We start from the raw sequence: 14,065 nt of genomic DNA, 5'->3' as shown, positions 1-14,065 counted from the left end.
TTTCCGTAACTCTAACTGTTTTTGACATATTTAACTTTTTTGATTTTTTTTTAAAACTGTTTTAAAAATGTTCTAAATTTGGTATCTTGGTTATTTTTTCATCGTTTTTAAGTGCAAAAAAAGCATTCTAAACATTTTTGACCTCTTGTAAATTTCAGTTGAAAATAAATTATACAGGGTGATTCCAAAGTTGGGGCTTTCCTTTCACTTACGAATAGGGCTTCAAAAAATAAGTTTTTTTTCCTTTGACGGTTTTTCGAAATATGAACAATAACGAAGATACAGGGTGTCAAAGTTTTACTGAAAAAAAACAAAATAAAAAATAACTTAAATTTAATTTTAACTAACTTCAGGTTATTCCTTATCAACAGACATAAACGAAAACAAAAGATTTTAGCCGCATTTGAACTAATTTTTAATAGTTTTTATTTTTTTACTGGGAAATGGTGCGTCGTAGCAAAAAATAATAGAAGGGGTTTTATTTTCAGAATTGAACAAGGAATTCAATAATAAATTTTATTTTGAAAAAAACCAGTAGGATAACATTTTTTTTTGAAAATGTTTTAAAAAAATTATACGCACGCCACTGGTAAACGCAAGAAAATTGTTGTTTCTTGGAAAATTTCCTTTCCACGTAGCTATTGACACCTACAAAATTTTGTTTAATTACTTCAAGTGGTTTGGCCAAAATCATTAAATTATTATTTTTTCAGTAAAACTTTGACACCCTGTATCTTCGTTATTGTTCATATTTCGAAAAAGCGTCAAAGGAAAAAAAACCTTATTTTTTGAAGCCCTATTCGCAGGTGAAAGGAAAGCACCAACTTTGGAATCACCCTGTATAATAGACAAAGTTGTATTTTAGTAACTTTTTTAGTACGGTTTGTTTAACGGTTTTCAGATTCAAAATAGACCACAAATGCAGTATTAAAAATTTAAATTGTATTTTAAAAAATTCTCAAAATTACTTCAAATGAAGTTTTTAGAAGGGAATAATTGTCTTTGCCAAAAACGATTGCTTAGATATTATTAATTGAATCAGATTCATTTAGCGCTTTATTTTCATCATAAAATAAAGGTTTTGTTTCGTGTCCGGAGTTTCAGTGGATAAAATAAACGAATTCCAAAGAAAGTCAAATTAGGTTAAATTGCAGCAATCCTTTTCTAACAAACATTAAGATAATTTCATAATTTTTTTATATTCACTCAGACTCAAATTAGGCCCTCATTGAAACTAATTAATGAATACACAAAGTAAGGGTTCCTTAACCCTAATTTGAGGGAACTGTAAGAAAATACAAAACACTACCATTGTATAATAAGAAACATTATGAAAAAAACATAAAGTAAGTAGTTGTTTAAAATAACATTATATATTATACTCTCTAAAATAATAACAACATACTATTTTCACAACTCTTTATGTTGCTTATTAAAGACGCACTGTGAGAAATTATTAAAAACTTGCACACCTTCTTGTTGCATAATATCAGTTGCCTGATTCACACACTGAAAAACTTTAAAACCCAATCCGGCAAAGTTTTGCGCAGCTTTCTCCACGTCCAGATTAATTTGGACTGGAATACCTAAAGCGATATCCCCTAAATCGGTAAGAACCTGCTTGACACAGTCGAAAGGAAGGAGTTTTCCTTTGCAATTATCCAGTTTCCCTTCTTCTTCAGTAAAGTTTTTATGGATTTTCGTTAAATCATCCACAATTTCCAGAACGTCTTTTCCTATAATTTTGATAGTGTCGTCTATACACAGCATTGATGAGTTTACAGCTTCTTTTTCAATTGCTCCAATTTCAGTTTCGATATTTTCCAAACATTCCAGAATATCTAAACCGCGGTCGCTGGATTGATTTTTGACAGAGTCGATTAGTTTTGTGATGAGTTGGGATTGTCTTTGTATTTCTTGATCGGCAATTTTCAGTGCTCCTACACGTACTTGGTCAATTTGGGAGAGCAAAATGTTTAAAACGCCACGTGCTTGGGCAAATGCTACATCAATCAGTTGATTTACGTAGTCCAAAGCTTGTTCGATTATGTCGATTGCTGGATCCAAAGGTGCGGTTTGCTGAGATTTACATGGTAGAAACTAAAATCGGAGAGGTTTAGTGTTAAACTAAAAAAAAAAATGTGGTTGTGTAGTTACCTGAAGTTCCACCAAAACGATAACCAAAAAAATTACTTTACTAGCCAACATTTTTGAAGGTGTGCCAGCGAATTAAAATGTATTCGATCAGTGAACCCTAATATATCAAAATCTTTATCTCCGACATGTCAAGATGTATAATGGCTCAGACGTGTTTACTAGAAACTTAAAGAGTAGTACAAACTAACCTGAACTACTACAATTGTTTGTTTGATCAACATCAAGTGTTTACGGTTTAAGAAAGTTGCGGTTGCGTAACTGCACTTTTTTCGTAAAGAAAAACAGGAAACGTAACATTTTCACATTCTGATCAAAATGAACTCGCACAAGATCAGATATAATGTAGTGAATTGAATCTTAATACAGACAGGTCACCCAGGTCGTCAAAACTCTCTCTGAAACCGCCACGGAATATCAAACGACGACAGAGTTTCTGCGTGCTCAGCCTCCTAAATCGTCGGACCGTTTCCCTATTAAATATTATAATTCCAGGACTGCTATGTGAGCTATTCTTTAACCCGGGATCGTAAAAGCTTACGACCTATTTAGAGATCAATTCGGATCACGTGCTCTGCCAGTAAATGAAACTGTAGTAGGTTTTTTTACCAACTTCTCGCAATAGCCTCTTTATGATTGGATTATAACTTGCCATAACGACTTTAGTAGAGATTAAAATTGGGATTAATTTCAAAAGTTATTTTAACCAAAGAATAGGGGTGAATTACCAGCATCTCATCGTTTCTACATTGAGTAAAAAGACTTCTAGGAATCTATAGTTCAGTGTATTGCTGACAATGTTTTCAAGCACCAAGAAAATTTTCTGGATTGGATACAAGAAAGAGGACATTGCTATACAAGTTGAAAAAACAGTTCAAGAATTAAAAAATTGAGGTGGAGAATTGAGTGACTGGGAGTGTTACTCAGCTTTTCTCTGCTATGCCTGAAACTTGCAACTGACATTTTATTTAGTCAGAAGGCATTTGTTTTCTTGGCAATACACTTTGCCAAGAGTAAACTACTTATGGAAGAAGTAAGGAAAATTAAAGAAAGAGGAGAGGCTCAACAATTTTACAGCAGAAAATAGAAGACCTCCTCCAAAGAAGTTCCAATTTAGTTGTTATTAATATTGGAAGAAGAGCCATACAAAGTGTGCTCAAATGCATAACAAAAAAATAAACAGTGTAATGTGGGAGAAGATGAACCCGATTTTATGAGCAAATCCCTGAAGCAAATCTACATGAAATGTCTGTAGTTAATTTCTTAGTAAATAGTGGAGCCACTAATCATCATCCTTGTGACAAAGGATAGTTTTCGGATACAGTCAAAATCAGGAAAAAACAAGGAGAGATGCTAACAGCTTACAAGGGAGCGATATTTTATTAAAACAGAAAATAATATTTGAAAATGGATTAATTAATACAGAGAGGATAGATTGAAACAATAGAAACCGGAAAAATTAAAAAACAACCTGTATATTCTAACATTCAACCTGAGAGAAAGTTATGCCAACCTAACGAATGCAGTTATGGGCTTAAGGCTTCGTCGAAATGGGGAAAAAATCAATATTGTTTTTTCAATTTTGACACCCTGTATTTCGAAAGAGGGAGATTTCCGATGGTATGTTTAGAAAGTATCTCACCGTATTTTTCTATGTACTATCTCTAGCTACAGTTTGTGACACCAATACATAACTCTCTGCAAAATTCTACCAAATTGATTTGAAATGCATTGACAATGTTGTCAACTTAACGAATGTTGTCAAAATGTGATCATCAATTTAAAAAGCTTGTTGGAATGGGAGGGGAAGAGTCGTTTGCACGTTTAATCAGTATTTTTCAGGGTGAACGCAACAATGTTCTACTCTAGTTAAGTACTATCTCTTAGCGGATGACACAACTTTCTCGGTCGGACTGAAATTCCTTGAACGGATGAGGCTGGTGGCGTTTAACATCAACGTAATTTTGCTAAATCCTAGCAAAACCCAGAAAATAATGTTTTCACGCAAAAAGGGTACATACTGTAGAAAGCTTCGAATAGAGTAAATGAAAAAGTGTAATGTGTCTTAATTTCTTAACGTCAAAGATGGACATTTTAAATGATTTTTAGTGGGAGTAGTGTAATTTTGATTTTCTGCTGTTTTATGTAGCAAATACTGTGTAACGTACCAGTAAGTTTATCAAAGATATTTTCTTTTTCTAATTCCTAAACTGCTCACCATACACCACACTAACTCATTCTAGAGCAAACGAGTTCGATTCGCTAAAATAATCAGATAGGTACTGCATAATAGTACAGGTGCTACAAGATGCTGAGGGCAAGGCTGAACGGTCAGAAAAAAAGAATTACTACCACGAAGAGGTATCCCTTTGAACGCAGAGCAGTAATCAGCACATTACTCAACTAAAAACAAATTTACCATTTAAAGTCCTGACGTGAGTCAGATGGGTTAGCACAGAAAACCCAGTTAACTAAAACTAAACAAAAACTGTACAATTTGAGATTAAGTGGAAAACGACAATTTTTACACTATAGTAGCAAGTTTAAATCCGTCCCTGACACTTACTAAATCGCGGTTCATCGACTCAAAACTTGCTTCAGGGTTATTCGCCAATTATGAGAATCGTTTAGTTTAACCCAAACAGCCTCTCAACCAAATATCTCATCCTAAAATGTATTAATTTATTGTTAATATACTTAATAGGTCTTTCACATTGCTCGATTAGTCTCAAACTGGAATTTTATAATTTTTATTATAAGATTTTTGGTACTGAAAACAGGAAACCAACAATTTTTCAGATTATTATCATCCCAATCATTTCCCAAAATTAAACTTGTATTAAAAACCTTTCACGCATGACGTAGTCTTGTGAGAATACCCACAATTACCAAAATCGTTAATACAAGTTCCTGTTTTTCAGATCATGTGAAGTGTAATTAGCATAATTAGCAACTGACTTACTTTCTTTGTGTATCATTTATAACACTAAAATCCACACAAGAAAATATACGACAGTCATTATACAGGCAATTAAAATTAAGCGTCATTAAAGGAGATTCCAATTTGTGCCCAGAAAAATTGTCATCTTTTCCGTTTAAATGCTCAATTAATACATTTTTGCTAAGCAATTAAGTTCAATAATCGTTTACAACCCATCTTTTGCCACCACGAAGTAGTTATAAATAAATGCCGCTGATTGGTCGACAATATTGATTGAAGCGGTCTAATTCAAAAGATGTAAGCTGAATGGGAACCATTTAGGTAACGCCCTGATTTCAACGAAACTTGCTAAGTAGCTCATTAGGATGAGTGTCAATTAAAATGAAAGTTTAATTGGTAGCATTTTTTAAGTACATGGGGGAATAGTGACAAACTTAAATTATACAAGTGGATTTACTATGTTACCTGATTGATACGAACACTGTGTTTTTTAAATGATTTTTTTATGGAGTAGTAACTACCTACTTGTTTTAAACTATTAAGAGAACAGACGCTGTAGCTACTTGATTTTGTCATCCATTTTGTTTTGAAATTACAATTTTATACCTTTATCTCGTTAAAATCTGAACGGTTGCAGAGCTGAATATGTTTAAGTGCCTAGAATAATAGGTATTTAATGTCCAGCATCCCGCATTTCAATCGCCAAACTCTCTTATCTCTTCATAAATCCTCCTGGGTGCGTATTCCTGAAACGAGGAAAGACAGTTATCAAGAGAAAAATGTGACAGAAACCGGTTACTGTCCGCTTCTTATGTCACATTCTATCAACACTTCTCCTAAGATGTCCGTTCCCTGCTTTCAAGATTTAGACACCTGGGTGAGTATTCTTGAAACGAAGGAAGGGAGTTATCAAGAGAAAGGTCTGTGGAATGTGACAGGATATCGTCATTGTCAGATTTTCCTGTGACATTCACTTCTCTTGAGAATTTCGTGCCCTGGTTTCAAGAATTAGGACCCTAGGCTCTAATTCTTGAACTCAGGGAGTAGAACTGCTGAGAGAAGTGTTTGATAGAATGTAACAAAACTGGTTGGCAATGGTAGGTTTCTGTCAAATTATGTATTCCTTTCTCCTTGATAACTCCCTTCCCTCGTTTCAAGAATCTAGAACCTGGATTGCTCTATCTCTCATTGTTTGCTTAACTCCGCTTATCCATGTAGTTGCTGGTTTGAGAGGCTTTCTGAAATGTATTCTAGAGCTCGTTTGGGCCACCTATACCATATTAACTGCCGAGTTTCTATTATTTCTGTTCTCCGCCTAATTTCATTATTCGAAATGTGATCTCTCCTTGATATGCGACAGGCTTTTCTTAGGTAGTTCATCTCCACACAGTCTTCTTCTGTCATTTATACATTAGAATAGGCTCTACAACAACTGTGTAGATTGTCTTCTTAGTCCTTAAACTAATTTGGTTGGACCAAAGCAAGCAGTTGAGAATATGTATTGTTCTCTAAACCTGTTGTGTTCTGTGTTTTATGTCATGTTCTGTAGATCCTTTGCTCGAGATTATGCTTTCCAGATATTTATATTCTTCGCATTTTTTTATTTTTTGCAACTCTAGATTCTGATCTTCGTCCCCCTCTCCTACTCGCATATATTCCGTTTTTGTCATGTTCATGCTCATGTCCCAAATTGCATTTCCACATACGAAAAATGGGGTATCAGCAAATGCATTATTCTAAATAAAATTTATTTTAAATTTCCATCAGATTGGAATGAACTTAGGAGGGCTAAATAGTATAGGCCTTGCCGAATGTTTGTAAAACTAAGGTACAGTTACATCCGTAAAAATGATGATTAGTCGTAAATAATCACGGTCTTTGCCATAAAAATCTAGACGTAATAATATAATTACGTAACTAGTGCTGTAAGAATCATTTTACGCACGATATGGAAAAAGTTAGTGGTAATTTTATGAGTGCGTAAAATTCCTTAGAGTACGTGTGACGTACTATACTTTATCTACGATGAAAAGTAATGTTTTCGCAAATCATATAATTCAGAGTCATTTTTCATAAAAAAGTATATTTTCAACGTATTAACATCATATTTGTACTAATCATAGGTTAATTATTAGTGTTGTTCTTAAAATAATTAGTTATAGAGGAAGGCGTATCTTGCTTTTCTTATATTACTTCCATTATACACCTCAGTTGAATTATGTATTATTAATATTAGAAATAGTACTTTCAGTAATATTACTTGATGTGTTTCCTATTGCAGATAATATTCTAGACGAAGTGGTTGTTACTTAAAACTGTATGAACAATCATTACGCGATGAGCTCCATCTAATATACTCTGATAAAGCAAGAAATCATCAGGAAAAAAAATCAATTTTTCCCAGCATTACACAAACTATATGTAATTAGCTATTTACACTGAGATCGTAGGTAAAAGAGCATTTTTAAGGCACGCGTGTAAAAGTTTTCGCGTGAGTAATAGATTACTTTTAACACTAGTGTCTTAAAACGTTATTTTTAATAGTTTAGCAGCATCTGAAAAGTTGAATTTTTAATGCGTTTTTTAGAAAAAGTGGTTTATGCATTACTAACAAAAACGTTGAAGAACTAACTAGTTACTAATCATTTGCTGCGTAATATTCCACAATTTTGTGGTTTCCGGCTTTGTCACAACCATCACCACTCTAAAGCACTGACTGGACGGTTTAATGGAAATTTGATTTTCACATTTTTTTTTATAACAGAGAACGAACGTGTTAATATCACGGATTATAAGTTATTAAGAACAAAAATTCTGTCTGTAATTCCCGTGAAAAATTCTTCAATTATGATTTGCAATTAAAAGATATAATGTTTACTGTTTTATTGGTTGTGTCGTCCAGATACGGTTAAAGGCAAAGAAATACCATTTTATTGCTATTAAAAAGCCTTAATTAGTGCGCTGTATTTGGGAAAGGTATGTCAAAACAGAAACGCACCATTGCACAATAATATTGCGTTTGTAAATGCAATTTAAGTTTGAAATTAAATTTTATTGAACTTAAAAAAGCAGTAAAACACCATTCATTCAAACCTTAAATTAATTTTGTCCACGCAATTATAATGGACAATCAGTAGTAATCAGATCAAATGAAAATATAGGGTTACATTGAGAACTTTTTCGGAATGTTTCTCGAGCATGTTAACATGAAATCGAAACGGCAATTAACGATGTTAAAGATGAATTACTTTTTCTGCCGCGGCATTAAGTTTGCCTTTTACTTTTATTGCTGCATGCATGAAGTAACGAAATAAAGTAAATCCAATTTATCAACGTAATTTAATTTGGCGCCTAGCTGTTTATTTACTTTTGTGAAACAAGAAGTAATGAACCGCTCCTACAAGTAATTTATTTTCTATTCCTTGTCTTAGTTTCATATACAGGTGGTCTAGTTCTTACTATCATTTAGAGGAATAAGTCAGTTATTATTGCATTATCTAGTTTATTTATGTTTTGGTGGTGGTTTTATCGTGTATTGTTCCAACTTCCTCAATTAGACGACTTAATGTCGAGACTACTACAATAATAACAATCCGGGTAACGAATGGTCAGTTGTAGCGAGGTGACAGAAGCCGGGTATACCATCGTATCACACTGAGATCTCAACGGGTATGTTTAATATGGGTTCTCTTCAATGTATATTACTTATACCGTATTATACAGTAGCAATGGTGGAAATCGTGATCAAAGTGCAGTCGGATGTTACACATACATATTAATAATAGTGCTTTTGTAGGCAAGCGACAAGTGTTCTGATTATTATATTTTCCAGATATTGAACAGAGTTCCTCTGGTGTTTGCGATGACACTCCATTACTCAGCCTATTTTTAATCATAGGACATTCCCTACACCCAGGATAAAAATTGAGTTTACCAGCACTGGATCTTCCTTCGTTTGCCAGGTCTTCCATAACGTTTTCTTCAATCAGATTGTTTTAGATCAAGGCAATGTTGAATCCCTCTGCGTGCGACCTCCCACGTTTTGCTTAACTTGGTGAGTGATGTGATCTAGAAGCCAGTTTTGGCCCATTTTATAGTATTTTTTGTCCTCCTTCTAATGGTGAAACCTGTAAGAGTTTAAATAAAAAAGTTACAATCATTAAAAAATTGAGAAATGTCATTTTTGTAAAAAGTGCAATTTTAGCAAATAATGCACTGCAAAGGGCATATTTATACCAAAGAACCTTAAATTAAGTGAAATAAGTACAAAAAAAGCACTTTAAAATTTTTCATTTTCCAAAAAAATCAAAAGAATGGGGGAGTATTAGGGATCTTTTTTTACTACTTTTTGAAATTCAATATCTCGGTAACATGAAGAGCTATAGAGGCCAGTTTTGGCTCATTTTGTAGGATTTTTTATCCTCTTTCTAATGGCCTGTTAGTGAAAGCTATATGTATTCAAATAAACAAGTTATAATCATTTAAAAATTGAAAAAATGTCATTTTTGTAAAAAGGGCAATTTTTTATTTGGCTCCAGGAGGGTTCCAATGCACTGCAAAGGGCATATTTATACCAAAGAACCTTAAATTAAGTGAAATAAATACAAAAAAACCACTTTAAAATTTTTCATTTTCCAAAAAAATCAAAAGAATGGGGGAGTATTAGGGGTCTTTTTTTACTACTTTTTGAAATTCAATATCTCGGTAACATGAATAGCTAGAGAGGCCAGTTTTGGCTCATTTTGTAGTATTTTTTATCCTCTTTCTAATGGTCTGTTAGTGAAAGCTATATGTATTCAAATAAAAAAGTTATAATCATTTAAAAATTGAAAAAATGTCATTTTTGTAAAAAGTGCAATTTTGGCATTTTTTTTTTTGTTCCAGGAGGGTTCTAATGCACAGCAAAGGGCATATTTATACCAAAGGACTTTAAATTAAATGAAATAAGTACAAAAAAAGCACTTTACAATTTTTCATTTTTCAAAAAAATCAAAAGAATGGGGGAGTATTAGAGATCTTTTTTTACTACTTTTTGAAATTCAATATCTCGGTAACATGAAGAACTAGAGAGGCCAGTTTAGGCTCATTTTTTAGTATTTTTTATCCTCTTTCTAATGGCCTATTAGTGAAATCTATATGAGTTCAAATAAAAAAGTTATAATAATTTAAAAATTGAAAAAATGTCATTTTTGTAAAAAGGGCAATTTTTTATTTGGCTCCAGGAGGGTTCCAATGCACTGCAAAGGGCATATTTATACCAAAGAACCTTAAATTAAGTGAAATAAATACAAAAAAAGCACTTTAAAATTTTTCATTTTCCAAAAAAATCAAAAGAATGGGGGAGTATTAGGGGTCTTTTTTTACTACTTTTTGAAATTCAATATCTCGGTAACATGAAGAACTAGAGAGGCCAGTTTAGGCTCATTTTTTAGTATTTTTTATCCTCTTTCTAATGGCCTATTAGTGAAATCTATATGAGTTCAAATAAAAAAGTTATAACCATTCAAAAATTGAACAAAAGTCATTTTTGTAAAAAGTGCAATTTTGACAATTTTTAATTTTGCTCCAGGATGGTTCCAATGCACAGCAAAGGGCATATTTATACCAAACGACTTTATTAACTGTTGCTTTTTTTCATAAAACATATCATTGATTGTAGAAAAAATTAGATGCGCAACCCTGGACTAAACTGCTTTTTGCACCTTTGAACTTGAAATTGTTCTCGTGAGCAAAAATTGCACTTTCCTCCCTAGTTGCGCAAATAACTATTTTAATATCATCCATTTGATAATAAAATAGTGAGTCCTACACGCCTATTAGTATAGGGTACTCTCCATTAGCGTTTGACCATTAAAAGGTTCCAATTACTGCACGTACTCAACTAATTGCATTCTCGATTTAATATTGAAAATTGATTTTCTGTTCAGTATCGGAAATATCTTCCCTTGCGAGAAGAAATAGTGGATATACATCATTAATTCCGATGCATTTGCGATAAAACATATTGCCGAGTGTATTCCCGCGTACAACACGATATCAGTGAGGCATTATATTACCTTCATAATTATTAAAGTAAAGTATTTTCCACTTTTGCTCTGTCTCTATATAGAAAAAAAAGTTCTGTTAATTAATCCGTATCGGTGTTATAAACTTGTCACACTTGGCTGACCTCATGCCATCCACAACATTCTTGATTGAGTGTCGATGGGTTTAAATCTATTTCATTGTCAGGTATACTTCCTTGTCTAAACTGCTTGGATACTTTCTGGAAATTTAAAACCAATCAAATACAAAGTAGCCGATTAAGAAAGGATTTCATCAACGAAGAATCGGCCAATTCCTTGAGTAGTCGTAAACGAAAATCGTAAATCGCTCCGAACGAGTCGAAGATCCCGCAGCTTTGTTCACGCATCAATGGTCGTCCAGTTTTTATTAGTGTTTTAGTAACGACGCATACTGAATATTAACCGAACGTACTGATTTCTTTCAGATTTCAGTTCTTCTGCCACTTAATGAATTGCCCGGACTTGAATTGTATTTCCTCGGTTCTGAATTAATTGCTCAATTCAACCGGTGGACCACCGCTGATGTGAGACCCTTTATTTTATCGATTAAAACAGAAAAACCTTAAGTACCATATCTACTTTTCCGAGAATCGGTTTTTTGTTATATTATGTCAATCCGAATTGCTTTAGGTTTTACTTACAAAGTAGATGTAGTACCAACTAAAATGTAGGACCTGGTGTCCCAGTAAGTTGAAAAACAGAATTACTTTCTATACCCAATGGACTAGGTTACACTCACTTAGAACCGGACAAACGTGGCCACAATTCGCAGGCCGCTAGTTTCCAGTTTTTCTTTTACACCCTTTATGTATATCGTGTTGCCATTAGCACAAGGTAAAAAAATAAAATAAAACCTTTTTCTATTTTTGTTCTGGAAATAAAGACATTCCCACACTACAACGAAAAAAACAAAGAAATCATTTCCCTGCACTACACCATTTCTAACTGTAATGCTTAAGCACCTCCCAGCGAAAGGTATTATTGATCTCTTGTGGAAAATCTGTAACAGGGTTTGGCAGACAGGACAGTGGTAACCTCTACTCTCATATCGCTGCATAAAAATGGATCCAGTAAAAAATGCAATCATTATAGAACTGTAGTACTGATTTCTCATCCAAGCAAGGTCATGCTCAGACTCCTGTTGCAGAGACTTTTTTGATAAATCCTGTTGGTGACAATTTTTTATAATGGCAAATACCACAAGAAAAGGCCGGTTTTGTGAGGGGAAAGGGTACTAGAGACCAGATTATGAATGTGCGGCAAATCATTGAAAAAACCAGAGAATATGGCAAAACTGCATACTTGTGTTTCCTGGATTACAGCAAGGCTTTTGATTTTGTGTACTGGAGACGACTTTGGGATGTCCTGTCGTCAAGGTGGATGGAAGAACCTCTGAACCTTTCAACGTGGAACGTGGTGTACGGCAGGGTTGTGTTCTGTCACCCTTATTGTTTAACGTATATGGAGAATATATCATGAGGAAAGCCTTGGACGGCTGGGAAGGAGGAGTTGTCATAGGTGGCAAAAGGTTGGATAATCTCCGCTACGCTGATGACACCACACTTATCGCCAAAGATGAGCAGGAAATGTCGAGTCTTATTGAGCGAGTAGAGAGAGTGAGCTTGGAGTTCGGTCTACAACTGAACCGTCAGAAAACGAAACTTATGTTAATAGGTCGCACGCACAGCATGGAAGAAATGCTTAATATTAAAGATGTCGAGAACGTAACTTATCTAGGTGCCCACATCAGCAGAAATGGCGGATCAAGTCAAGAAATCAGAAAAAGGATAGCTCTTGCCAAAACGGCCACGACCAAACTCAACAAAATTTGGAAAGATCGGCATATAACAACCACAAACAAAATGCAAATTAGTAAACACCCTCGTTTTTCCAATTGCGCTATACGCAGCAGAATCCTGGACCTTAAAAGCCACAGACATCGCCAAGTTGGATAAGTTTGAGATGTGGGTCTGGAGACGACTACTGAGGATTCCCTGGACAGACCGCAGAACTAACGTATCCATACTCGAAGAACTTAACATCCTTAACTTTCTCAAGTATTTTGGACATGTCAGCAGGAGGAAAGATGACCCATGACGAAAAACTTATGGTCCAAGGGAAGGTAGAGGGAACACAACCTAGAGGACGTTCTCCAAAACGATGGCTGGACCAGGTGAAGCAGTTTACAGGAAAATCTTTCCAAGACAGCATTAGAAGCACGTCAGATAGAGAGGAATGGAGGGAAACTGCTAAAAACACAACATGAGACTAACATAGGATCACGACGTTTCAAACATGAAGCTAACGACTGGAGAGAAGAATTCAGAAAGTATATCAAGTGTAATTCAATTTAGTTTTTAACCTAAATTGTGTTATTTTTTTCATAACATTTATTGTATTATAATAGCTATTTATGTAACCAGTTACGAAAAGATTGATTTTGTGTAACGAATGAATGTTTGTAGGGCGAGCGCAGCGAGGTCCTACAATTTGAATGAGTTACACAATAAGACATCTTCGAAACGTGTTGCATACATAATTTTTTCTAATTTTGACCAAAAAGCGGTAAAAACCATCTTTTAAAGTGATTTAACACAAATATTCACTTTCATAGCACCTTGTATAAACAGTGACAACGACATGTTATGATGAATGTCGCCCATATGTTTCTACGGAAATGCATATAAACAGGGAGTGATGAAATGAACTTTTCATAACTAGTTACATAAAGTGATACTTTATGTAACTAGTTACATAAAGTAACACGTTTTGTCACTCTAATCAGTTTTGAAAAGTGTCACTTTATATGCCAAAATTAGAAAAAGTATATTAATTTATTAAAGTTCCTTGGAGTTTCAAGGAACTTTAATTTTTTTTTTTGGAGCTTTGGTAATTTTATCCCAGA

The 14,065-nt window shown here is 34.0% G+C and overlaps 1 protein-coding gene across 1 annotated transcript; it reads right to left on the bottom strand.

Moving 5' to 3' along the window:
• Positions 1–1,296: 1,296 nt before the first annotated feature.
• LOC145724931 (uncharacterized) lies at positions 1,297–2,314 on the bottom strand. The gene is made up of 2 exons (XM_081973423.1): positions 2,158–2,314; positions 1,297–2,100 (listed from the first exon to the last, which is right to left on the bottom strand). The coding sequence occupies exons 1-2, from the start codon at positions 2,206–2,208 to the stop codon at positions 1,411–1,413; spliced, it is 741 nt and encodes a 246-aa protein (XP_081829549.1). The 5' UTR covers positions 2,209–2,314; the 3' UTR covers positions 1,297–1,410.
• Positions 2,315–14,065: the final 11,751 nt, after the last annotated feature.

The sequence above is a fragment of the Ips typographus genome, linkage group LG2 (genome assembly GCF_016097725.1).
Source record: "Ips typographus isolate SLU linkage group LG2, UJ_Ityp_2.0, whole genome shotgun sequence".
Classification (NCBI taxonomy): Eukaryota; Metazoa; Arthropoda; class Insecta; order Coleoptera; family Curculionidae; genus Ips; species Ips typographus.
The sequence above is the reverse complement of the archived record's forward strand: the minus strand, read 5'-3'. Positions and strand labels throughout refer to the sequence as shown.